The sequence below is a fragment of the Rhinolophus ferrumequinum genome, chromosome 15 (genome assembly GCF_004115265.2).
Source record: "Rhinolophus ferrumequinum isolate MPI-CBG mRhiFer1 chromosome 15, mRhiFer1_v1.p, whole genome shotgun sequence".
NCBI lineage: Eukaryota > Metazoa > Chordata > Mammalia > Chiroptera > Rhinolophidae > Rhinolophus > Rhinolophus ferrumequinum.
The window spans coordinates 36,091,934-36,116,595 of record NC_046298.1 but is presented as its reverse complement, the minus strand read 5'-3'; the positions used below and the strand labels follow the sequence as shown (position 1 = coordinate 36,116,595).

At 57.8% G+C, this 24,662-nt stretch overlaps 2 protein-coding genes across 11 annotated transcripts; one reads left to right on the top strand and one right to left on the bottom strand.

Annotated features, from left to right (window-relative positions):
* Positions 1–121: 121 nt before the first annotated feature.
* Positions 122–5,627, top strand: IGFLR1 (IGF like family receptor 1). 10 transcript variants are annotated; one of them, XM_033128523.1, is made up of 8 exons: positions 122–571; positions 1,320–1,430; positions 1,563–1,658; positions 1,975–2,096; positions 2,933–3,148; positions 3,626–3,798; positions 4,103–4,433; positions 4,554–5,626. In XM_033128523.1, exons 5-8 carry the CDS (start codon positions 2,995–2,997, stop codon positions 4,877–4,879), a joined length of 984 nt encoding a protein of 327 aa, XP_032984414.1. In that variant the 5' UTR covers positions 122–571; positions 1,320–1,430; positions 1,563–1,658; positions 1,975–2,096; positions 2,933–2,994; the 3' UTR covers positions 4,880–5,626. The 10 variants fall into 10 exon arrangements, with proteins under 10 accessions (XP_032984414.1, XP_032984409.1, XP_032984411.1 ...); XM_033128518.1 differs by lacking the exon at positions 1,563–1,658 and adding an exon at positions 926–975; XM_033128520.1 differs by having other exon boundaries at positions 122–945.
* On the bottom strand, positions 5,349–24,600 carry KMT2B (lysine methyltransferase 2B). Its single transcript, XM_033128369.1, has 37 exons — positions 24,228–24,600; positions 23,050–23,122; positions 20,785–22,805; positions 20,455–20,568; positions 20,211–20,361; positions 19,643–19,922; positions 19,427–19,482; positions 18,905–19,183; positions 18,495–18,589; positions 18,118–18,216; positions 17,871–17,984; positions 17,585–17,731; positions 17,386–17,481; positions 16,830–16,947; positions 16,167–16,280; positions 15,815–15,999; positions 15,651–15,740; positions 15,469–15,573; positions 15,262–15,335; positions 14,359–14,474; positions 14,171–14,262; positions 13,954–14,091; positions 13,092–13,250; positions 12,740–12,860; positions 12,586–12,664; positions 12,327–12,487; positions 11,032–11,259; positions 9,653–10,949; positions 9,475–9,564; positions 9,284–9,393; positions 7,288–7,425; positions 7,130–7,204; positions 6,866–7,043; positions 6,456–6,563; positions 6,266–6,349; positions 6,020–6,149; positions 5,349–5,927 (listed from the first exon to the last, which is right to left on the bottom strand). Exons 1-37 carry the CDS (start codon positions 24,588–24,590, stop codon positions 5,652–5,654), a joined length of 8,154 nt encoding a protein of 2,717 aa, XP_032984260.1. The 5' UTR covers positions 24,591–24,600; the 3' UTR covers positions 5,349–5,651.
* Between the last annotated feature and the right edge of the window lie 62 nt (positions 24,601–24,662).

The following is a 24,662-nucleotide window of genomic DNA, read 5'->3' as shown; positions in this document are numbered from 1 at the left end:
AGGGAGTTTCTGAGCGCGTGATAAGCATCCGAAGGCAGCAAAGAACTACAGTTCCCAGTGCTTTTTTAACCAACGGAAGTGACTTAAGGGCAGACAGATTTGGAAAGTTTGGGCAAAAGTGGTTGAATATTTAGCTTCGATATTCGGGACTGAGAGGGACAAGAGAGAACCAGCACAAGCAGTGGCCCGTCGGGGGGTCGGAGACAGAGCACTAGGTTTCCTGGTGGCTGGGCGGCGTGGTGCGGTGTTTCTGGGGTGCCCGGCCTCCCCGGTTCATCTCTGTCTTTGCACCTGTGCCAGGATTAACTGCTCTTTTTACTTTAAGATTGGGCCTGTCGGCATGGGGACCGGTGCTCCCGGCTTCACAACCGACTTTCAGCCAGCTGAGACCCGGCACGGAGCTTGACGGTTAACGCCTCCGGCCATTCCCCTTCTATTTTCTATCATCGCGAGGTCCCGCCTTTCGAGGTTTTCTGAGGCCCACCGTACCGCCCCGCTTTTTTCTTGTCGGACCTCTCAGGTTCCTCCCCCAACCTTCAGGCTCTTCCCCCAGGAACTTGGCCACGTCCCCGTACGTACAAACTACACCCTTGGGCTGTCCCTCACTTTTCAGTCCCTCACCTTTTCTGCATTTCTTAGGGGCAAGCATCTCTAATGCACTCAAGACGCTTAGGCTTTTTCTCTGGCGCTAAGTCCCACCCCCAACCTTCGTATCCCACCCCTTTGCGTAGTCCCGCCCTCTATGCTCAGGCCCCGCCCCTCTGAGTTCTATTAAGACCATAGTGCTGCTCAACCTGTACCGAAACCCACCGAACACCGCCCAGACCGCAGACGGATCGCACTGTGAATGAGGGACCGGTTTGAGGGGCAGGGCGGACAGCTCTTAGCAGGCCACCCCCTGATTCCACCCTGCCCCCTCCTCCAGGTCACGTGAGCGATATGGAGGTACAAGAACACCAAGATAACTTCTTTGAGGTGAGGGTTGGCAGGGGCGGGTTGAGTTTCCTGTGGTCCAGGAGCTCAGCTGAGCTCCTCCTAGTCTTCCACAGGAAGTGTTCACCGAACTGCAGGAGAAGTACGGGGAGATTGAAGAGATGAATGTGTGCGACCACTTGGGGGACCACCTCCTGGGCGATGTCTATTTGCTTGCTTTATTCCCATTAGAGCCCAGAGGTGGAAGCATCTCAATGCCTAATGGCCACCATTGAAGCGTTATAGCTTGAGATCCATCACTAAATCCAGTCCATCCCCAGAGCTGCTAACTAATCCCCTAAGGATTTCTGAGTTTGATTGCCGCCCCTGACCGACTTTCCCATCAGTTTCAGCATGAGGATGCAGAATGGGCAGTAGCTGAACTCAGTCATCGCTGGTTCAGTGGGCAGGCTGTGCCTGCCGAGCTGTCTCCTGTCACTTCGGCAGTATGAGATCAGGTATGGCAGTAGAGGGGTGGGATGGGCACCTGCAGTCTCAGACGCCTGTGTGTGTGTTAGTTGGGGGCTGTCAGTGATAATGGCCTCCACCATCCATCCATCCATCCATCCATCCATCTATCCTCAACCCAGAGAATATACCCGCGGTGGCTTCTGAAACTTCATGCACCTGTGGCCCATTTCCTGGAACCTGCGGCAGCAGCTCTATGGGCGGGGAACCAGGGGCAGGTACCTCAGGAGCAGCTTGCCAAGACTTCTTATACCCTAAGGCCCTTATGCCCTGAGATGAACCTGATCCTATGTCCTAGTGACAATGTCTCAAGCCTTTGGTATCCTAAGACTGGAACTGAGCCCCATTCCAAGACTGCACTTTAGTCCCCAACCCAAAACCAGCCTGAACCCCAAACCCAAGACCAGCCTGGATCTCTAATCCTGAGATAATGCCATGAGCATCTATTCTGAGACCACTTCCAGGAACTCTAGGTATTTCATCACCTGCTCTGCCCCATGCCTTTAACCCTCCTCTCCCCACTACTGTCCCCAGGTCACCACCGAGGTCCCATACCCGACACCATCCCCAGGAGAGAAACTGTTGATGTTCCCCAGACCACCCGCATGGCCGCTTCTGAGATCTTGGCCTTCTTGCCTTCCACCCGATAGGCACAGGTATTCCTCACCAGGACCCCTCCTCAAAGCTCCCTTAACTCCCCAGGGTCATCTTCCCTAGCTTTTGGGACCTGTTGCCCCTCTACTAATGAAGTTCTGTATGTGGGTGCATAGCGTAAGTCCGTGGGTGTCACTTCCTTCCTTTCACGTCTCCTGACGAAAAAGGGGAAGTAGGCTCGTCTCTGGTCACAACTAAGCGGAAGAACTTCAACTAATTGGTGGAAAATCAGCTGGTTCAGGGTCCAATGCCCTAGGACCCCCCGCCCCCAAGTGGGACTGGTGGGGTGCGGGCTCCTTTGTACTGGAGAAACTTCAGCACATTCATCGGAGGCTTCTTAAGGGGAAGACTTCCTGGTTGTGGCAGGTTGGAGGATTCCCAGCCTGGAAGAGATTGGGGTTAGGAGCTGAGGTAAGGTGACTTGGAGTTGAGTGGGTGTCTCCAGTGGGTGAAGGCTGTGTCCTCTATCCCTGCTTCCCTGACATGGGCCTCAGTAATACCTAATACTTAAGCTTACTGTATGCCAGGGGCTGCCCTAAAAGCTTTATTTCTAGTAATGGTTTACTTCTGGTAACGGTTTTACTTCTTCACAATAACCCTATGAGACAGGTGGTAGGGATTATTATCCTATTTTATGGATGGATCATGGCAGAGGTGGGATATGAATCCACAGAGTCTGTCTCCAGAGTCTTTGCTCTAGCCACCTTGAGGCCTTGTGGCTTCTGGACCAGGAACTGGACTTGGGGGTTGGGGGTAGATTCTTGGCTTCTGTAGGGGCTTGGGGATCCTATGCCCCACATCCACTGCTTCTTTCTTCTGCTCTGATTTAATGGAAAAGTAACAAAGGCTGTGGCCGGAAGTCCTGCGGTCTTGGGTCCCCAGGCTGCAGGCCCCGCCCGGATGGGGCCCCAACGCCTTCTGTTTGCTGTGCTGCTCCTGGCCCAGGCGGCGCCGCGAGAAACCTCCCAGCACTGCGGCCGCCTCGAGTACTGGAACCCTGACAACGAGTGCTGTGGCAGCTGTCTGCAGCGCTTCGGCCCGCCCCCCTGTCCGGGTGAGGAGCAGGGACTGGGCGTAGGCATATGTTCGGGCAGAGCTAGGGGGTTATAGGGAACCGGGGAAGGAGCTAAGTTTGGGGGCCTCGCTTCAGGGTAGAGGCGGCGGGCCTTAAAGCAGATAAGGCTGGTATGGGGGCTGAGCTTGTGGAGAAACACATAGTGTGGGTTACGTGAGCGCCACGGCAAAAGCTTGTGACTTGTTAGAGAAGTGGATTCGGGCGGTGAGGAAGAGGTGGGCTGGGCGGATAAATCCGCGTGTGGCGGAGCTCAGTGTGGGAGCGGGAGGGGCATGAAGAGGGCGGGGCCTGTGGACACGGTTTCGAGACTGGCAGGGCTGGTGGGAGTGGAAGGATGGAGGGGTGGGTGAGTAGAGCACAAGGGGCGGGGTCTGCTGGGATAGGGCAAAAGGGAAAGGGCGTCGCGGAGGAGGCGGGGCTTGGAGGCTACACCTGAGAGTCCCTGTCTCCCCCTAGACTACGAGTTTTCGGTAAACTGCGGGCTCAATGACTTTGGTGATCATGTAAGGTATCCCTTCAAGAAGTGTCCTCCTGGGCAGTGCAACCCCAACAGCGCGGAGCTTTGTAGCCCTTGTGGAGGCGGTGTCACGGCGTTCACACACGCGGGAACCGGGCGGCGCTGCGGAGAGGTGCTAGTCCGGCTACAGACGGCTCTGAGCAGCTTGCTCGAGTTGGGGCGGGGTCTGCACCCGTGGTTTGGGATCGGGTGGGCGGTGTCTGGATCAAAGGAGGTGGTGTAGCTCCACATCAGAGGATAGGAGTGGGGACATAGTATTTGGGGATGACAGGCCTGGGTTGAAGTAGTAAGGGCCAGGGGCGGGGGCTGAATCATGGGGGAAGTGGCCCCATGGAGGGCTATACGGATGGGAACCTTGGGCTGAAGGGGCAGGAGTGGGGCGTGCCTCCTGCTTTACTCCAACCCCCTATTTCCAGAAATCGGTCCCTACCAAGGAGCCCTGCCCCCTGAAGCTTGAAACACCCAGCCTAAATTCTCAGGAATCCAGCTCACCGGATATTTACAGTCCCGAACAAACATCTGAGCACAACGCTCCTCGGCAGGCCTTGCCGACTTTTGCCCTGCCTCTGGTGCTGGTTCTGCTCTTGACCTCAGCAGCCATCTTCCTGTTCGCCCTGCAAAGGCACCGCCGCTGCCGCCAGGGGAAAGTCATCCTCCACCCCTATCCTGGCTTGGCTTGTGGTGACTCCAACACCCACACCTTCTCGCAGTCGTCCCCTTCAGGTTTCAAGGAGGCATCAAAGGCAGGTAACCCAAGGAAGGTCTCTGCTTCCACTCCTGGGCAGGGGTTAGTCCCAGACACACCACCAGGGAGGGAGGTGGACTGGAAGCCCACCCTTTCTCCCCCTCACCCCTACTGTCTCCCAGAGCTGCCAAATCTGGCGTCGCAGCCCCTCTCTCGACTCCTGGATGAGCTGGAGGTGCTGGAGGAACTGATTGTGCTGCTGGACCCTGAGCCTGGGCCAGGTGGGGCACTGGCTTGTGGTACCACTCGACACCTGGCTGCAAGATATGGACTGCCTGCTGCCTGGTCCACTTTTGCCTACTCACTGCGACCCAGTCGCTCACCTCTGCGAGCCCTGATCGAGATGGTGGTGGCAAGGGAGCCCTCCACTTCTCTGGGCCAGTTTGGCACACACCTGGCCCAGTTAGGGAGGGCAGATGCACTGCAGGTGCTGTCCAAGCTTGGGTGATCTGGGGCTCGCCCAGCCTAATACTCAATGTTTCCCTTGAAATCAGTGCCTGTTGTCTCTCGGCCTCATTAAGGGGCCCTCTTGAAATATCGTCTTAATTGGGCCAAGACCCAGCAGACATCCTTACTTCCTTCTCCCCACACCAAGAAAAGGACCCACTCCATCATACACATTAGACCAGATGACGGAGAACTGGCCTCAGGTGCCTCTGGGCAACCAGGTCCCTTGAGAAATACTGCTACCCCTGGGAGAGCTCATCCCCAGGGACCCAGCAGGGTTCTAACTTAGAATATGTAGAACATTTGTTGCTCTGAAGCCTTGGACAGACCCCATAATTTACTGGTGATTCTGAACAATGGCCTCTCACCCACCTGTTGAGGCTGACGGGCTTCATTGGCTCAGGATGGGTGTGGGGCATGGAGAATCGAGCTCCTACCTGGCCCTACCACTATACAAACGGGAAGACCACTTTTCCAAACATTGACAGACTTTATTGTGGGGGGTTCCCACCTGGGATCCCACCCTCTTAAATAAAAAAAGTGCATAGAAAAGAAGGGATTTAGAAACCTTTGTACATTATTTACAACCTGGGACCCCAGGGCAGTAAGGGGACGACTGCTGGGTGGACTGGAGGGGTGGAGGCAGGGCCTTGCCACCTGCATGCCCACATCCACCCTGAACGTGACGGTGGGGGTGAGATGCTCTGGGAGGGACTAGGGAGCCCCAGACCAGGGGCAAGATGGCAGCAGGAGGCATGGTGGGCAGCACAGCTTCAGTTAAGGAACCGACGGCAGCGCTTGGCGCCACAGTTGCAGGGCAGCTTGTTGCTGGCATCCTCAATGGGGAACTTGTAGTCATAGGTGAGCTCCTCACCACGCAGGATGCGGCGCAGGGCGAAGATGACGATGTGTTTCTGGCCCTCCACGTGGATGACTCGGGAGAAGCAGTTGGGCTCACACGAGTGGTTGATGAAGCGGGCGGCATTGCCGTGCATCGTGGCATCCACCACATCAAAGTCATCCATGCGGAACATGTAGCACCCAATGCCCTACAGGAACACGGTGGGCGCAGTCAGGTGCTCTGTTCCCATGGGCGGGCCCTGCCTCACCCACCTCATTCCCATGACCTGGCAGAGCCCACCTTCCCATCGTAGAACTTCTCCCGCTTGTCAGTCAGCACAGAGCGAATGACAATACCAGAGTACTCAATGACCATCTCGCCGGCATCGATGTTGCGCTTACAGAACAGGCCCCGCCCATGGATGGCAGATCTGCAGGGTAGGATGGGCAAGGGGAGCTCAGGGGGCAGGGGGCCAGAACCAAGGCAGCACCACACCAGGGCACCTGTCATCCACCCAAGGGGCATCCTCCCCCCAACCCCACTAACCTGTAGACACCCACAGCCTCTTTGGACGTCTTCTTGAGGTGGCGAAAGCGCATGGCCATGGGTAGCTCCAGGCTGGTGGCGCGTCTGGTGGAGGACAGCAGTGTCACAAGGGCTGGTACCCAGGAATGATCTCTCCTCCCCCTGGTGTCACCCGCCTTAGGACACTTCCAGTCCACGCCAGCACCCATACCTCGTTGACCTGAGCTGCACCTCATCCTCTTCCTCATCACAGGTGGCTCCCTCAGGGAGCACCCGGTGCTGAGAAGCCAGGAAATTGAACATGTCAAAGGTGCACTTCCTGCAGGTGGAGGGAAGAAACGAGGGAGGCTCGTAGCCATTCCTCTGAGATGCTACCCACCTACTCTTGGCCTGGGTCTGCTGCTGGCAGAGCAGGAGAAACACCACTATTATTGAAGATACAGCAAGCAAAAGGGGAATGAATGGGGTTTATTCTTCTGATAATAAACTCCAGAAATAATTCCTGGAGTGGCCTAGGGTCTTCTCCCTGGGCCTCAATTTCCAATCTGTACAGACTTAATTCGTACCCCAAGGACTCCCATAGGGCCCCCCAACCCAAGCATCATACCCCAGACCTCTCACCGGAGATAGACCTCAGCGCGGGCCGCCCCATGGGGGTTCAGGGGTGGCTCCTCCTGACCCTCTCCCTGCTGGTGGTAACGGAACTTATAGTGTTGGCAGCGTTGGGCCCCGGGCAGCTGCTCTGCCAGGAAGATGACAGCATCGTGGTGGATGCCCAGGAGTCTTGCTCCACTCATTCCTGGGGAGAGGCCAAGTCATGTCGGAGGCCCCTCATGCCCTTGGGGAGTCCTCCCAATCCCCAGCATCCCTGTGCACCCCACTTACCACTAAAGGAGAGGTGTCTAAGCCGGGCGTGCCCTCGGGCCTCCTGCACCTTCTCAATCAGAGCTCTCCATGCCCCTGAGGAGAGGGAAGGGCCAGGGCAGTCAGGATGGTACTGTATGGGACCCCCTCCCTCCCGGTCACCGCCACTCCTGACTCACCCTCCAAGCTCTCTGCCTCCACGCTGAACCCATCCTCACTGCTGATCTCGAAGCGCAGGTGCGGGCCAGCCCGTTTTGGGGCCTGGTTCTCTTTGTCCTCCGGGGATGGAGGCTCTTCCTCAGAGCTTGAAGCCTCACCTGGTCCCAGAGAGCAGGTCAGAGTAGGTGAGCGTCACCCCTCCTAGAGTCAAAAGCCCCAGTTCTCCATCGCCCGCCCGCCCTCCCTTCCTGGGCACAAGCACAGACACCGGGTCTGAAGGCCTCCCCCTGCTCTAATTGCCCAGTGAATCCTACAGACCAGACCGGACATTGTTTTTTTCTAAGAGATCTGCGGTCCCTTTTCTGCAGGACTTCTCGGCTAAATGAGCAGTTCCATGAAGGCGTGGAGTGCTTTAGCCCTGCAGGACACACTATGGCTCACTCAAACCCAGCCTACCATAAATGCCTTTCTACCCCTCATTCTTCTGTCTCACACACAACGAAAAATACTGGAGAATTATATTATTTTGTACATCTATTTTTATATGCAGTATATTTCTGTAACTATTACAAATATATTATTATATAGACCCATACTCACAGAATCAAATACACGTACTTTCTGAAATATTTAAGGGATTTGTCAGGGCTTAAGATTTTAAAGCTCGAGCAGACAGGACTTGCTGATGTAGGAGATGCGGATGTGAGAGGTAGCGGGTCAGGGGGCTCAAGGACAAATCCGAATTTTGGGGCCTGAACAACTGGAAAGATAAAACTGCCCCTGACAGCTATAGTGAGGGAACTAGTGGGGGAGAAACAAGTTTGAGGTAAAGATCGAGAGCTCAGTTGGAGACATGTGGATCTGAGATTCCTCTTAGAAAAACTCCCCTGGCAACGTGCTGGTGGAGATGGGGAGCAGGCACCAGGAAAAAGGAGTGTGGCTAGCAATTTGGGGGCTATCAGAATTCGCGATAGAACGTAGCGTTATGAAGTTACATGAGAGCACCTCGGACATGCCACAGTTGACAGGCTGGAGCAACGAGGAGGCAAAACCAGAGGGGAAAGGGGTGAGTTCTAGAAGCCAGGAAAGGGAGGGAGGGATCAGCACACCAAATGCCGCTGGCTCAAGCAGGACGTGGACTGAGGACTGAACACTGGGTAGAGTGGGAATCATGGAAGTTTGCATGGAGCACACTTTAGGAAAGGCAAGACTCACATGGCCACCCTTTCTTCCCACCTCACTCAGGAAGACTCCATAAACCTGACTCTTGCTGTGACCCACATCACCTCTAGGCCTCGGTGCCCCTGGGTGCACCTCTGACTCTTCTTCCACCTCTTCTTAGCCCTTTCCCATCCTCACCTCCATTCTGTCCCCTGAACACAACGTCCTGACTCCAGGGGCCTCCCCTGGACACTCACTGCCTTCTTTCTCAGTGCTCATTCTAAGCTGCAGTGCATCTGCTAATGTAAATGTCTATTTCCTCTACCAGAACGTGGTACTCCCTAAGGGCAGGCAGGGACCTGTCAGAGTCACACTGCTACACCCTCATGCCCTCTCTGACCCCATAAGCAGTCTTTCTGCTGAGCAGTCTCACTCTACCTCACTTCACTTCCACGTTCAGCAGCTGCGCTCTACATAATGAAAAAATCCACATATTGTGACAAGACTGGGGCCACCAGAAACTCTAAGCCTCAAGCTGCTGGATTACCAGCTTACTTGGCTGCAGCCCTCTGCCCTCCCTAACCGACAGAGTACTTCCCTTCTAGCTTCACTGAGTCTGTCAGCCATACTAGTCCAAGTGCCCCCATGCTGTGTGCTGATATGTCAGCAGGTACACCTAACCTCACCTTTCTTTCATCTCTGGGGTGTCCTGTTCAACCCGACCGCCATGTCTCCTCTCACTTCCTTTTCCATCCACTTTTTTGAAGTGGATCAATTCTCCACTGTATCTGTCAGTTACCCCGCTGAGCAAGCACAGGGAAAGAGGCAGTGAGAGCAGCAGTGGCTGGTCCCTACCTGAGTAGTGGTGCCACTGGGACTCAAGCAGCAGGTCGGTGGGACCATCAGGAGCCTGGGGAGGACCACCTTCTGGAAGTGGCAGCAGAGGGGACCGGTCCTGGAGGGGCCTGTGAGGAGAGACCTGTCAGAAGAGGGAAGGGACAGTGATCCCAGAGCCAGAGCCTCCAGGAAGGGAACTAGCCACTCACCTGGGGCTCTCCTCTCCAGTGGGCTCCCCAGGGTCATCCAGGTCGAGAACTCCGCGTACTGTCGGCGTTTTCATCCTCACTCGGCTAAACCTGGCGGTGGGGGAACCACGTGAACCCCGAGCTGCCTTCTCCTGTCCACCTGCCCTGCCCGCTGCGCAGCCTCAGCATCCTCACTCACCCGGTGCCACTGAGCCCTGGACCCTGGGGGGGACCCTCCAAGACCTCTCCATCTTCCTCCAGCCGGGGGGTCTTGCTCGGGGGAGGCGCTGGTGGGGAACGGCCAGAGAAGGTGGACACTCTCTTGACGCGGATGGCCTGGCGGGGCGGGCTGGAGGGCCCACTGCTCAACACCAGTGTCAGTGGAGGGGGAGGCGGGGGTGGAGCAGGGCGGACTACCCCCACCACTGGCAACACACCCAGCAGGGGTCCTGGGGGCAGAGTCCAGGAAGTGGGGGCGGTGGGGGGGATGGGAGAGGGCAAAGGTGGCTGCTTCACTGGGGTGGAGACAGGTTCACCCTCCCCAGCCATCTTCACAAACACTTGCCCCAGTTTGTTGACAAGGATGATTTTGGATGTGGCAGGTTTGGGAGGCTCAGGAGCAGGGCCCAGGCTCAATACCCGGACACCCGGAGCCCCAGGAAGCCAGGCAAACGTCCGTGTGGGGTCAGCTGGGCTAGGGGGCAGGCCCTGGGGGGGCTGGCTGCCATTGGCCAGGGGAGGTGCTGGGGGGAGTGGCTCCTCTCTGGGCCCAGTGCCCCCCTCCCCAGGCCCCCCTAGGTTCTTCAACACAAAATCCACAATTTCTGACGGCAAGTCCTCGGGAGGCCGGGCCCTGTCCCCCACAGCCCCGATGACCCCAGCCCGGCCTGCTGCTGGCCCTGAAGGAGGAGTCCCCTGGCCCCGCGGCTGCTGGACTGCTTCAGCCTCGCTGTCTGTGCCGTCATCCACTCCATCCAGCTGTTCGATGCGGGGGGCTCCAGGGAGCGCGCCAGGGGCCAGGGCAGGGCCAGACACCACAGTCACAGGGAAGTGGACGTAGCGGGGGGTAGGGCTGGCCTCCTCCTCTGAGCTGTCCCCTGGGCCCCCATGGCTGCTTCCCACTGCCCCTGCGGCCACAATCTCTTCCTGAAAGGGCTCAGTCCCCAGCAGGCTGGCCGCAAAGTCCAGGTCAGCAGCACTCAGTCCTGACACCACCTCCATGTCCTCAAAGTCTGGGCCCAGGTCTTCAGGGGGTGGCGGAGGAGATGGGGCAGGGCCAGGGGGAGCCAGCTCCCCTGAGGTAGGTGTGAGGGCTCTAACGACTGAGGTAGGAGGGGGCACCCTGAGCTGAGGGGAGGTTCTGAGAGGGGAAGAGGCCCGCCGTGATGGTGGCAGCCTGGGGGCCAGGGGGCTGGGACGATGGGAGCGTCGGGGGGGAGCTGGGAAGTCCGGATCGCCCACTGTAGGGATGTGGTGAGTCAGAGAAGATGGACTTCCTGTGGGAGGAAGGGTCACTGTCAGCCAGGTGCTCCTGCCTCACCTGACCCAACCCTCCCCTGGATACTTCCAGGTACTCACCAGGGGAGGGCAGAGGTCCAAAGGAGACACCTCCCAAGGGCCTCCGGGATGGTGAATAGTTGGGCACTTTGATTCGAGCCCCTGAAAAGGAGCGGGGGGCTGGAGGAGGAGCGCTACTTGGATCCAGCCGAAGAGTGGGGTCCAGGTTTTGGACGGGTGAGTGGTGCTGAGGAGCTCCAGGGATAAGGGCATCTGTATCTGGTGGGGGGTCCACATGATCTGGAGTCTCTAAAGAGGCAAGAGAACGACATTAGGGGTGGCAGGGGCTCTTTGTCAAAGCCTCTCCTCAAATGGCCTCCCTTCTTTTGAGCCAAGGGCATCTTCTCCGCCCCTGCCCCTAACCCAGTCCCAATGGACACTGGTTCCCAGTCATCACACAGACCCCAAACCCCTCTGTTGATTTCTGCAAAACCTCCACATGCACCTGGGTCACGGTCCATTTGTGTCCCTTCCTCACCCACCCTCTGCCATCTCCCCACTTCCTGGCTGCCTACTGCTCGGATTCAGGCCCTATAAGCCACGAGGGGCACTGCCCTCTCTAGCACGGCCAGTCCTACCACTTTCTTACCTGCTCTACGCATCCCTGCCACATCAAACACATCCGCCCCATCCTGGCACTGGCAGCTACCTATTACCTGGCTCCGCCCAACCTGTGCAAACTGATCTCTGTTGCCTCCTCCCAACACTCCCTTGTTTTCAGCCAGGACAGCTGCACCCTCCTCCCCTCTCCACTTCGTGTCAGGCTCCAACCTGGAACAAACTCCTTACTCACAAACACAATCCCAATCTCCTCCTCCTCCTCCTCCTCCTCCCACTCAGCCCCCAATAGCCTTTCACTTTACCCATCTCCAAGCCCATTCTTTGCTCTGTACCATCCAGCCCTCAGCTACCAACATGGCCGTGAAGGTGCCAGTTTGGGAACTAAACAGGTCTGGTTAGAATCCCGGCTCCATCACTATTCTACTGTGGAGTGACTACCCTTTCGAGGTGCAGTTCAGCAGAGCTTGTACCTTCCTCAGAGAACTGTGGGGAGCATTACCTGAGCGTGTAGCCCCAAGGCTCCTTACATTTGTACAAAAGTTGTCACCCCGCCCCCCAATTCCTGTGAAATGCTGAGCACAGCCCCATGGCACATAATGCACAGCCATTAAGTTATCTGTGATTGCCATTACAACAAATGAGAACGGCAAGCATCTTGGAATTTCTTTAGGGGAGAGAGGAATAAGGGTGGGTGAGTAACCATATGGGGAGGGTGGCATTCAGGGAAGAAAATGAGGCAGTTCCAAGGCTGTTACCTGTGGAAGGGGCGGGGCTGTGCACAATGGTCTGGTTCTCCTCTGCTGCCTCCAGGTGAACTGGCTCTTCCCTTGGCCCCCATGGCCGATACTCGAGAATTCGGCACCGATACCAGCAGCGCCGCCGAGCATCCACCGTGCTCCAGTACAGACGGGAGCACCTGTTAGGTGGGAGGGGGGACAAGCGGGTCAGAACAACTTGGGAAATGAGATCCAGCACTGGAGTCGCGAACCCCACCCATTCCCCCGGGTTGCTCACTGGTAGCCAATGGGGAAGAGCCGTCCCTCGCAGTCCGAGAGATCAGACAGAGTACCCAAGGAGTCAATTCGGATGGAGCCTACGGGGCAGAGGAGAGGTCAGGAGGGGGGCCAGGCAGGGTCAGGAAGAGCACCACAGACAGCGAGTGGCTTACCAATGAGCACGTTGATGGCATCAGGTTCGAGCCCCGTCAAGAACTTTCGCTTGAAGTTGATGCCCTCAAAGTCCACATAGACTCGGCGGAGAACATCAAAACCATCGGGGGTCACAATCTCCTGTGAGGGGGGATGGCCAATAGGGTTGCTGCATTGGTGGGGGGTGAGAGGGACGCAAGGGAAAGCTCTGTAGGCAGGGACTGGACAGTTAGGGGCTTGGCTAAAGGACTTGGGGAGAACAAGGAGACACTGAGAGACAGCAGGGGCCTGGTCTGAGGGGCTGCAGGGGTCCCCGAGTGGAAGGGAGAAAGAGAGCAGCGGGGAGCTGTCTCCCCCCTGGTAATGGCCCACCTTGCCATCCAGCAGGTCTGTGTGTTTCTGACAGAAAACTTTCTTGTCATCCTGGAAGATGCAGTAGCTGGCCCGGGCACACATGAAGTGGAAGTTGCTGAGGCAGGAGGAAAGGCAGCAGCCCACCGTGGCTCCAGGCTTTAGGCAGAGCTCACAGCGCTGCGGGTGGAAGGGGCTGCTGAGGGGAGAAGCCAGTGACCGGGGCCAGGGCCTGATGCTCAGCATCACTGTCCTTGAGACTCTGCTTGGGCCCGTCTAGCCCAGCACTTCACACAGCAAAGGCACTCACCAAACATAACCTCTACCCTAGCTGCAACCAAGGCCAGACTGACATCAAAATTATTTCAGATTTTTCTGAAGCAGAGTGTTGCAGTAGAAGAAAAATAGCAATAGCAGCATTTACCCTCTCACACATGGTTCTAATGTGGAATCTCTATTTTCATTTAATCTTCACATCTGTCCTGAGGTAGGTACCTCTCTCGTCCTACTTCCTGAGGGGGAGCTTGAGGTATTCTACAGTACCTGCCCCAGGTCCCACACTGGGAAGGGGGTATTCTAGCCCAGGCAACACCTCACCTCATGGGGATATAGTAAGAGCTAAATGCCATACTGGATGGAAAGCATTTGGCACGGTTTCAGTCAACAGGAGGACTTCTAAGCTTTGGTCTCCTAGGCCAGAGGACACATATAGGGAAAAAGCCACTATCTGTGCCACGCTGAAGCCCTGAGCCAAAGAAAAAAGGAGGTACCGAGCAGCAGCAGTGAAGGACAGGGGTAGAGACTGTGAAACGAGCTGTCGCCACGGAAGGAGCCCTACCCAAGACCCCGTGGGCTGCCCACCTCTCCATGCCCGTGCCCTCACCATCTGCCTCCCTCGAGCCACAGCAGCATGCACATTCTTGAGGGAACCATCGTTTTCCTCAAACACTTCGGCTGACCAAATGGCACAGTTGACATGTGTCCACTCATTCTGCCCGATGTACAGGAGCCGCCCCGCCTCCTGAGGGCAGAGGAGTGACATGAAGACAGGCCCCAGGGATCAGGACCCACAACCTGGGGCTTCACGCAGTCGCCCTCACCTTAGAGTCCGCGTCCCCATATTTGAGACAAAGGGCACACTGACGGGGGTCGTCCATGTGTGAGAAAGCAACTGGATCCTTGCCCTGAAGAGCTGGAAGGAGTATGGGAAGGATGGTCCAGGCATCAGGACCTGGAGCCTGGCCCACCAAAGCAGGGGCTCTGGCCTCCAGCCCACATTTCTCAGTACCTGCTGAGGGGTCCCCTGGAGGCTGCCCTGATTCTGGGGTTTCTGGTTCCTGTTGCCTCCACTGAGCGTAGACATGGTCCAGGGATGGAGGCAACACCGCATTGGGAAGGACTCCGCTGTGGACAGGCAGGGTCAGCATCTGACACATCTAACCAGGGCGGCTGGACTGGGACCCCCCCCACCACCTCAGCCTTTATGCCTTGACACCCTTTGTCCTTTCACCATGTGGCATTTCTCTCAAGTCTCCCAAACAAGCCAGGCCCTCTCGTGGCACCTTTGGCACATGAAATGCTGTTCCTCATGCCTGAATTACTCTTCTTCCACATCTCAGCTTGGATGTTAGTTACCTCTTTTAGAAAGTCTGAGGTCCTGGGCTCTAGCAGGAACCTCCCTGGGCTTCCTCATCATCACCCTGACTGTCTGGGTCATCAGTGCCTGCTTAACCTTCCAAACGTGGCATGCTCACGGCTGTCCCCAACGCTGTCTTGCACAAAGTCGAGACAAAGCGAGAACTAACTCCACAATCTGAGTCTCTGCTAGTCTACCACCACTGGGACTCTGACCCTGGTCCCACCACCCTCCAGCCCTAACTCTGCTCCTTGTCTATTCTCAGCCTACCGTGTGTCCCCGAAAATAAGACCTAGCCGGACAATCAGCTCTACTGCGTCTTTTGGAGCAAAAATTAATATAAGGTCGGGTCTTATATATTGTATTTTATATATGACTTGGTCTTATAATAAAATAAGATGTGGTTTCATATTAATTTTTGCTCCAAAACACGCATTAGAGCTGATTGTCTGGCTAGGTCTTATTTTCGGGGACACACGGTAGGTTGACTCTGGATTCCCAGGTGTGTCCTTGGCCTTTGCCCTCACTCCCTGGCTCCCCTCCAGCCTTGCTCACTTTGGCAGCCGGGTACTCCGTCGCCAGTACTTGGGGTCGTGGGCGTCGAACCAGCCAAACGTAGATTCTAGCAGCTGGGGAGTAAGTAACAGGATGAGAAGTGGCTTCCTCAGGAGAGTTGGCAACGGCAGGGTCTGAAGGACCCACTCTCTCCTCCCCACTATCACGCAGGCCACCCTACAGGTATCTCCCAAAGAGCTCCCTCACCTTTAGTAGGAGCCCCTTCGTCTGGCCTCCTGCCCGGCGCTCTGAGGTCTCTCCTTCTTCTGAGTGCCTCATCAGTATGCCCACCACGTCCTCCATGAAGCTGTGCTGTAAGGGGGCTTGTCAGGATCCACGCCTTCCCCTACCCCAGCCTTCTGCTCCTGGCACCCACCTGTCCCACTCACCACGGACTTGTAGTGGCCTGCCTCAAAGCGCTGACTCACAGCTTGCAGATCACAGGGCCCTGGGTGCAGCTGCTTTCCATCTTGCCCGCACTGCAAAGAGGGGAAGTCAGCAGGGCTGGTGCTGGGTCTGGCCCCACCCCATCCTGCGCCCGAGTCCTCCAGACCTGGGTGCACAGCAGCAGTGGGCCCACCACCTTGGAGCTCAGCAGGCCCTGGAGCACCTGGCGCAAGCCCCCCTGCAAAGCCCCACTCAGGGCCTCTCGCCAGCGGGGGTGTGTGGCCCCAGCACATGGTCCACAGGTGTACAACACGGAGTCTGGCAGCCCCGAAAGGATCTCATAGTCTTCATCTAGAAGAGCCAGGGCGAGAAAGGAGAAAATGGTTCGGAAGGATGTGAGGGCTGCCAGCAGCGCCTAGGCCGCCGAGGACACAGAACCCAGCTGTCCCCTGAAGGCGTGTGGGGAGGAGGACAGGGACCTCTGTAGGGCTGAGGTCACATCCCGGCCCCCCACTCACCCGAGAGCCCCTCGCACTTGGCGTGTACCCAGTGGTCACACTGCGCGCACTGCATCATCTTGCTGTCATAGTCGTTGTCTTCATAGCAGCGGGTACAGATCGGGCAGTAGTTTCCTGAGGCAGAGGAGAGACGAGGGCAAGTCAGAGGGGCTGGGGCCACCACCTGCCCCTCAGTCTCCGCGGGGGTGGGGGGCTGGGCGCGCCATCCCTGACTGCTGCACGGGCTGCCTCCATTAGGGCCCATCTTGAGTCCCTACCATTCCCAAACAGCTGGCCATGGATAAGGCCTCTTTTCTAACCCTGTAGCCCCAACGCCGCACAAGGAACAGGGCCTTGCTAAAAATGCTGCCTGCATAGATGAAGAAAGCCCAGTTTTTCAAAGTGCTCAGTGGAGACGTGACGTTCCAGGAAGCATCTCAGGGACCATCACAAGGGTGAGGTCCCAGGTCCTCCATTTCCAGTGTCCTCAGAGAGGCTGTGTCCCACTATTTTATGTACTGAATAGGCTTCTACGGAAGAGGACTCTGAACAGAAGAAAAAGTTCCATGGCTAAAAGTGGGTGGAAAGCCACTAGAAATGAGCTTGTGTTTTAACTGCCTGTGCAGGAGCCTGGCCCACACCCCGGTGGACCCCCAGGGCCCAGGACCCCTGCCAGGTCCCCACCTTTCTCATAGAGCTGAGTGCACCTGGGGCAGAGGCTGTAATCTCCAGACCACTCGACGTCCCAGTTCTTGCCTGGAGTCGCCCCACAGCTTTTACAGCGCACGCAGGCTGAGCATATCTGGGGGGCAGGGGAGCAGGGTGACATTCAGGGTAGAGCCAGACACCAGGCTGGAGCAGTGCGAGGGGTGGTTGGGCAAAGAGGGGTGGATGGTAGGCAGGAGACACATGAGGAAGGATGGGTAAGAGATGCAGAACAGGAGGGGAATGAAGTGGGGAGATTGGCAATGGGGAGACTGGGGGAGTGGAAGTTAGGCGAGAGCAAGGGATTCTGAGCCTGGGACTACGGAACCCATGAGACCCTGAAAATATTACGTGCAAATTCTGCAAAAAAATCTTGTCTATGTGACGTTCCTGAAAAAATGTTATGTTTATCAAACTCTCACAAGGACCTCCAAATCTTCCCCTCCTCATGAGAGTCCTGGCCTAGAGCAAGACTGGGGGTGGTGGTGGCATTAATCAGAACTCCAAAGCAAGGGGTGTGGGCCTCATCTCTCACCCAGTGGCGCCGTTTGCGTGTGGCCCGGGTTGGGTAGCTGGGCCCCAGGCAGGCTGGGTGGTAAGCATGGCGGCATCGCTCACACTCCAGGAGGTGCTATTGGATGACGGAGAAAGACAGCAATGGTTAGGACCTACTGGCATAGAGATACCCCTCTCCTCCGTATCTCCACCCACTCCCATGGTTCCTGTGCCCAAACCTTGGATCCCCGGCCTTTGCGCCCACAGACGTGGCAGAACTTGCAGCGGCGGCAGCACCAGGTGTCATGATGTTGGGGCAAGGGCCGCTCAGCCTCCTCCAGGCAGAATGGGTGGAAAGGGTCACAGCAGACTTGGCAGAACACCAGCTGGGGGTGGAAGAGTGAACGATGGGCACAGTGTGAAGCCAAGAGGCCGGGGCATGAGACCCTGCTGAGAGGGCCCTAGAAATCAAGCAGTCAGGCCTAATGGAGACTTGGGGGCTGTGAAAAAAGGTGGGGATCCAACCTCATGCAGGCCTTTGCTGGCACACAGCAAGCACACCATAGGTGGCCCCCCTGGCACGGAGGTGAGCACACTCAGGCCTCCCATCAGCCACACGTTCTCCAGGTCACAATCCTCCTGAGGGAAGGGAGGACACAGGATCAGAGAGCAGTCAGGAACACATGTCAGATCTATCCTCAAAGCCCTGGCTTCTCAGACACAGTGAAGTTTCCTCTGACCAGTCCCTGCCACCGTCCCCTCAACACCATACCTTAAAATCCACACGGACCCGGTGCACACCATCAGGGGACTTCTGTTTTCCAGCCCAGCCATTGGGAAAAGAAGCAAAAGGGCCAGGGGCCAAAGCATCCTAGGGAGGGATGGTGGTGGTCAGAAGGCTGCCCGCCCCACAACTGCAGATTTTTCTCCTCACTGCCCTCTCCCCCAGCCTGCCCGACCCTGTCTTTTGCCCAGGTCCTTTGCTTTCCAGAAGGACAGGCCTGCCTCACGCCTCAGGGCCTGTCTTCTGGTGTGGACACACCACGGCACTCAGGTGAGCCCGTTACCCTGACTTGCCAGGAAGCTCCCGGAGGGCAGGAGCCATGCCTTCCACAGGGCTCAGGGTTCTTGGTGTGGGGCCGTGCTGACCTTGTCCAGGCGCCTTCGGGCCTTGAGCTGCAATACAGGCTGCAGGGTGGGTTTGCGAGGCCGGCTCTGCTCCTCAGGTTCTGGCACTGGCAGCTCTAGGCAGGACACAAGATCAGTGAGGCTCCCCCCTCTTCCCTGCCCCACTGCCCCTCTTCTACCACTCCCAATATTACCTAGATCCCCAGGGCCTTCTCTAACCAACCAAGGTACGCTAGGGTGACCCTTAGTGAGGCATTGCAGAAGCTACTAGACACCTCGCACACCGGCTCCCCTGTCCACCTAAGACTGCCTCCTTCTCCGCATTCAGCTGCTTTCTCCATCACACCAAAAGAGCCCTGGGTCAGAGCCCCGTCCCTCTCACAGGAAAGACACACAACTGACTGACAGAGGAAGCAACAAGCAATTCGCACCATTCTCTCGGGGGGTCCGACGCCGGGGAGCAGGGGGACCCCCGGGCTCCGAGTCATCCGAGTCCTCGAAGATATCATAGGAGGGTCGCTGTTTGACGCAGCGCCGGGCAGACTTGCGCTGCAGTAGGAGGGAGTCCTGCTCCTCGGGCCCTTGGGGGGCCACCACCTCCTCCCGGGGCCCCCCAGCTCCCGCCCCCCGGCGTGGGCCGGGAGGACCAGGGGAGGCCTCAGGAGATTCATCGGAATCCCAGGGCAACAGCGTCTTCACTATCGTCCGGCCTGTGGGAACAGGGGACTTAGTAGGATTTTGAGTTCAGCCAGGACATAGGACATTGGGATGGGAAAAGCCACAAAGAAGTGAGGCGGAAGAGAACAAGTATGGGAGAGACACAAAAGCACATGATGGAAAAAGACGACAGAGGTGGTGGACTGCGAAGGGGAGGTGAGCAAAGAAAACATCGTGTACTCATACCACGAGTCTAAAGAAGACTGTGTAAAGAAATGCTCCTCAAAACTCATTACCTTTTTTAGCCAGTCGTTCCATCTTCCGAGCCTCTATCTTGTCGCACTTCCGGTATCTGGGGAGGGGAGCAGCACGTCACCAGGGTAGGGGACTGGTGGTCTGGGGGAAGAGAGGAAGCTCTCCACAGGATGCCAATCCCACTGCTATGGCAGGGCGGGAGGCCTGGGTGACGGGCAACCATGGGTGGGAATGGAGGCTGCACCCCAATTACTCACACACAGCACTGCTTCTTGGTGTTAGGGCCCCCAAACTTGGGCTTGTCCAGGCAGTTGACACAGGAACCACAGTCCTGCACACGCAGGCAGCCCCGGCAGTGTCCACACCGTGCCATCCGCATTTTCTTCCCATGGTGGGAGGGCAGTGAGCGCCGGGGTGTATGGGCCAGGGGCCCTCCAGACCCTGTAGGCTCTGAGTCTCCCCCAGGCCCTGCTGACTCCACCTTTCCACGCCGTGACCGTGATGGGACACTCTCAGTCTCAGATGCTGATGAGGTATCTAGTGCAGCAGAGAGAGGATGGAGACACAAAGCCACCAGGCTTTCTACCTCATCTCCCTGTTCTTTCCTAGACCTCCTTCAATTGGCCCTCTGGTCACCACTTTCAGACAGTGCTCAGGTTCCACGGGCCCCCAAACCCACTTTGTCTAACACCTAGCATGTGTTCCAACCCACCTGCCACCCAGCCCCAAGCACACAACTCAGCTCACTCTCCTAGGCTCTTGGTACATTGGCTTGCCCCAGACTTGACACAGCTGTTAAATCTCCCCATGACACACCCACCCTACCCTCCGTGGCGAGGTCCTGCCGATCCCGGAGAGGAAGAGCACTGAGGCGGGGGACATCTTCGGGCACCATGGCCCGGGCCTGACCCAGGGCCACAGCAGCATGACGGCAGACGTGTTTGATTCGGGGGCCTTGCACAGGGGACTCAGGGCCCTGGGGGAGGAGAAACCAGTAATACATGTGGGGAGTTGCTGCTTATGTTCCTGTAACCAGCCTTCTTCAGAGGGCCCTCCTCCCACTCCATACCGATGGTCTCTCTCTCTTAGTTTCCAACGATTCATCTTCAGACCTGACAGAACCTCTATCTGAGAGCTGCTTGACAGTCCCCGTGACCTCCTCCATCTGCCCTCCAGGGCTTGGCTGGTGGGGGAATAATAAACAGGGTCAGAGGCTGGAAAAGTGAGGAAAGATGAGGCCAGGGCAGGACACCCAGGAAGTTGGGGTACAGGGGAAGGACTGGCTCTGAGGGTTCCCTGCAATGCTGGAGGGTGTCTAGGGAGGCAGGAGTTTAAAGGATTTCAGAGAATCGAGGCAGGATGACTAGGTGCGGGGGCCTGGCCGAGGCACCATACTTACCGGCATCAAAGACGCCACTTTCTGCTGCTGCTGCTGGTCAATCTTGAATAGCTGCACCTTGGCTCTCTTGAGAAGACTGAACATTTTCTCCTCTACACCAGACAGTGGTAAGGAACCCAGGTCTGCAATCCGGGTCTTTTCCAGTGGTGGCGGCTGCTGTGGTGGGGGTTGTGGCTGCAGTTGTAACTGTGGCGGTTGTGGTGGTAGTGCCTGGGGCAGCAGCTGGGTTTGCAAGGCCTGCAGGGGCTGCTGCAGCTGAGCCTGAGGTTGCTGCCCATTGCTCGGAGCTGGAATTCCAGGTGGGGGCACCTCGGCCTTAACAGGGGTGGCAACCACAGGGGCAAATCGAGGCAGGCTGAGGTGGTTGGTGCGGCCCACTGCCCGTGGCTCAGGCTCAGCTGGAGATTCATCAGCGGGAGGCGGCTCTGGCTCAGGGGCTTCAGGGGCTCCAAGAGGAGGAGTAGTAAGCACCGATTCATAGATCTTCAGGTGGGCTTCACTTGGGGTAAACTGAGGGGCCCGAAGGAGGAGGGGCCTCCTGGATGGGGGGACAGGGGCAGGGGGTGGAGGTGGGGCTGGCGGAGGGGCAGGGGGAGGAGGGGGCAGTTCCCGGGTCAGCGAGGTCCAGCGAAATGTGGGCTCCCTTAGGATGGACCGTCTCTTTTCAGGGAGTGGGACTGGAGTAGGTAGGGGGGTTGGAGCACATGGTGGAGAAGGGACTGGTGCTGGTTCCTGGGGGGCGAGTGGGGAGATGGCAATGGGAGGCCGCAGAGTAGGTGAGACCTCCACCTTTGGGGGCTTGGGGGGGTCTTCATCCATAAATCGCCGGGGTGTCTTGATGACACGGGAGGACCGGGCACTCACCACAGGCATAATAAACTGCCGGATATTCTTGAGGAATGTGGTGCTTTTGGGGGCCACAGTGGGGCTGTCTTCCAGAGGGCCTCCTGTGGTGGTGCTAGGAGTTGGAGTGGGAGGAGAGGTGCCCTCTGGCCCTGCGCGAGCAGCTTCCCGCTCTGCCCGTTGGCTGGGAGTCAGGGGAGGCCGGCCCCTCTTCCTGGAGCATGTAGCTGGGATCACAGGAGGTGCGGATTCTTCTTGTTCCTCTGGGGCAGGAGGCGGTGGAGGGGATGGTGGGGGTGGAGGGGTCACTGAGGGTGGTGGAGGACAAAATGGGGATGGAGGAGACGTTGAGGGGGATGGGAGAGGTGGGGGAGGGGGAGGAGCTGGAGGAGTCAGGGGTGGTGAGGGCAGCTTTGTCTCTTCCTTTTCCTCGGCTAGCATCATCTCTTCCTCAGCTACAACTCTCTCTTCCTTCTCTTCCCCCTCTTCTTTGTCTTTCTCTTCTTCTTTCTCCGCTTCTCCCTCCTCCTCCAACTTCTGCTCCTTGCTCCAGCAGGGGCCCTCTCCCTGTCCAGATCCAGCTCTAGCTCTTTCTTGGGGGGCATCCTGCCAGCTTTCCTCATGTTGATCTTGACCCTGACCTGATTCAAGTTCCAAGGACAATCGTCCCATCTTCACTTTTTTGGCCTTTGAAACAAACTTGATCACGAGGGGGAGGCCGCCTCGGCCTCGGCCCCTGCCTCCACGGCCTCCTCGCCCAGACTGTCCTCCACGCTTGGGGGTCCCAGGTCCTGGGCCAGGCCCCTCTTTGCACTTCCAGCTGCCAGTTCGGTGTTTTACTGGAACCACAGGAGGTGGAGGCTCAGGTTTGGGGATTGTCACAGCCGCTTCTGCCACCATTACTGCTTGTTGCTTCTTCCTGCAGGGGCCTGCTGGCCGTCCTGGGGGCCGCCCCCGAGACCGACGGGGGGTGGAGGGCTCACATGTCCGGCTTCGGGGGGCTGGGGGTGCCTGGGCCCGCCGGAGAAGTTCAGTCAGTGCCTGCACCATCCGTTCTGTGCCCTCCTCACCCCGTTTCCGGGCAGGAGTCTTTGTAGGGGTAGGAGCCACATCGGCTAGGCGAGGAGGTGGAAGGGGGGTCATCTTATGCTTGCGGCCCCGACCTCGGGGGGCTCGACCTAAAAGGAGAACAGGTGTGGGGAGATGGGTCAAGCTAGCCTTGCGGACTGAGGAAGGAACTCCAGGAGGGCAGGGACTAAGTCTTACTTGTCTGTTTCCCCCCACAGCCCAGCCTAGCTTGGGCTTTGAACACAGAACATACTCAGTAACTGACAGAGACTCTAATTGAACAGGGAAGAGCTGACATAAAGAGTGAGAATAACATTCCTATAAAGCTATAGAAATAGTTTCCCCATCACTCACCTCGCTGGGACCGGAGCGCAGAGCGCAGGGAACTGGGGGCCACATCTTCATCTGAATGAAAACCCTGAAACTCCTGATTTAGGGCACCAAGGGTGGAGGGGAGAAACAGCAGTCAGTGCCAAAGCTCTAGTTCCCCCTGAGACTCGTGTCGAGGAATATCCCCAGCTTCCCCCGTAATACACCCCTTCCTATTTACAAAAGAACTGAAAAGACTAGAAGGTGAGGGGAGTAGAAAACAGGGTCTCCTTAGGGATGGAAACGCGGGATATTTTGAAACCCCATCTCCTGTGCCAGACCACACCAGCACCGCCAACAGTGGCCTGCTGGCCCCAGAGGAAACAGAATGGGGTCTTCTCAGGCCACACAGCAGGCACTACCCTCAGATTTTCTCATACTCCAATTTAGAAGAAAAAAAGTGGGACCTCTGTGTACACCCTCACAGGCCGCAGTTTCTTCCTGAATGAAGATGGAAATAGGGCCACCCAAGCATGGTGTGTATCAAATGGTTTATCACGTTAAGATCCACTCTGAACCCTCAGGTGGCTACAAACCCACACCTTCCTGCCTTTTCTCAGGCTGGGGATAAATCCAGAGCTGAGCTTAGACCTGCCAGAGTGTCCAGTCTCTGCCTTCATTCCATTTCTCTTCAACCTGTGCCCCTAAGAGGAAGCCCTCCACCATGCTACCCTCTCTCCTCTTTAGGTCAAAAGAGGAAATGGGGCACTGGTGAAACCAGGGCTGTGTCAGAGGTTATGAGGCTGGGCGGGGCAGCTTACAGGTAAGATCCCAGAGAGCCCTAGTCTGAGTCCACTAAAGCCACGCTGCTGCTGTCAACCACCACTGGCTGGGCATGCAGTTCCCATAGCCTTCTGGCCCAAACCTCCACTGCCCTAGCTTTGCCAGCTACCAAGAAGGATCAGCCCAGGACACTTCAGCAGGACCCACCTCGGGCCCAAGTGCTCAGCTGCAGCTCGGGCTTCTCTACCCACTTGCAGAGGCCCCGTCCACCGACAGTTCCGTGCAGCCTACCACCTCCCATGCCTATTTCCAGGGCCCTTTTCCTCCGCAGGGGCTCTGAGGACCCCGCTTTCCCACGTCATTCCTCGGGGCCACCCGGACCCCTGGAAGCCCCCGGCCTCCGCCCCGCCCGGCGCTGGGGACGCCTGTGACTGCCTCACCTCATCGTCGGATTCCCCGTCACTGCTCTCCTCCTCCGGCACGCAGCCCCGGCTCGGGCCCCAGCCTCGACCCCGGCCCCGGCCCCTACCCCGCTGAACGCGCGGGCCGGCCCACAGGCGGCGGAGTCGGCGCAGGCCCCGGCGGAGCCCCAGCAAACGGAGCAGGGCCGTGTCCTCTCCGGGCTCGGCTCCGCCCGGCCCCGCCGCGCCGCCGCCGCGCCGCAGAGCTACCCGCACTCGCTCGGCTCCGCTGCCCCGTCCGCCGCGGCCCCCGCCCCCGCCGGAGCCCCGCGGACGGCCCGGGAAGCGGCCCCGCGCGGAGCCAGGCCCCGGGCAACTGCCGCCGCCCGCCGCCGCCGCCATCTTGGCACCGTGAGAGGGGCCGGGGAGGCAGGGGGAGGGGCGGCCCGTGCGCAGGGCCGGGGGGGAGGGGAG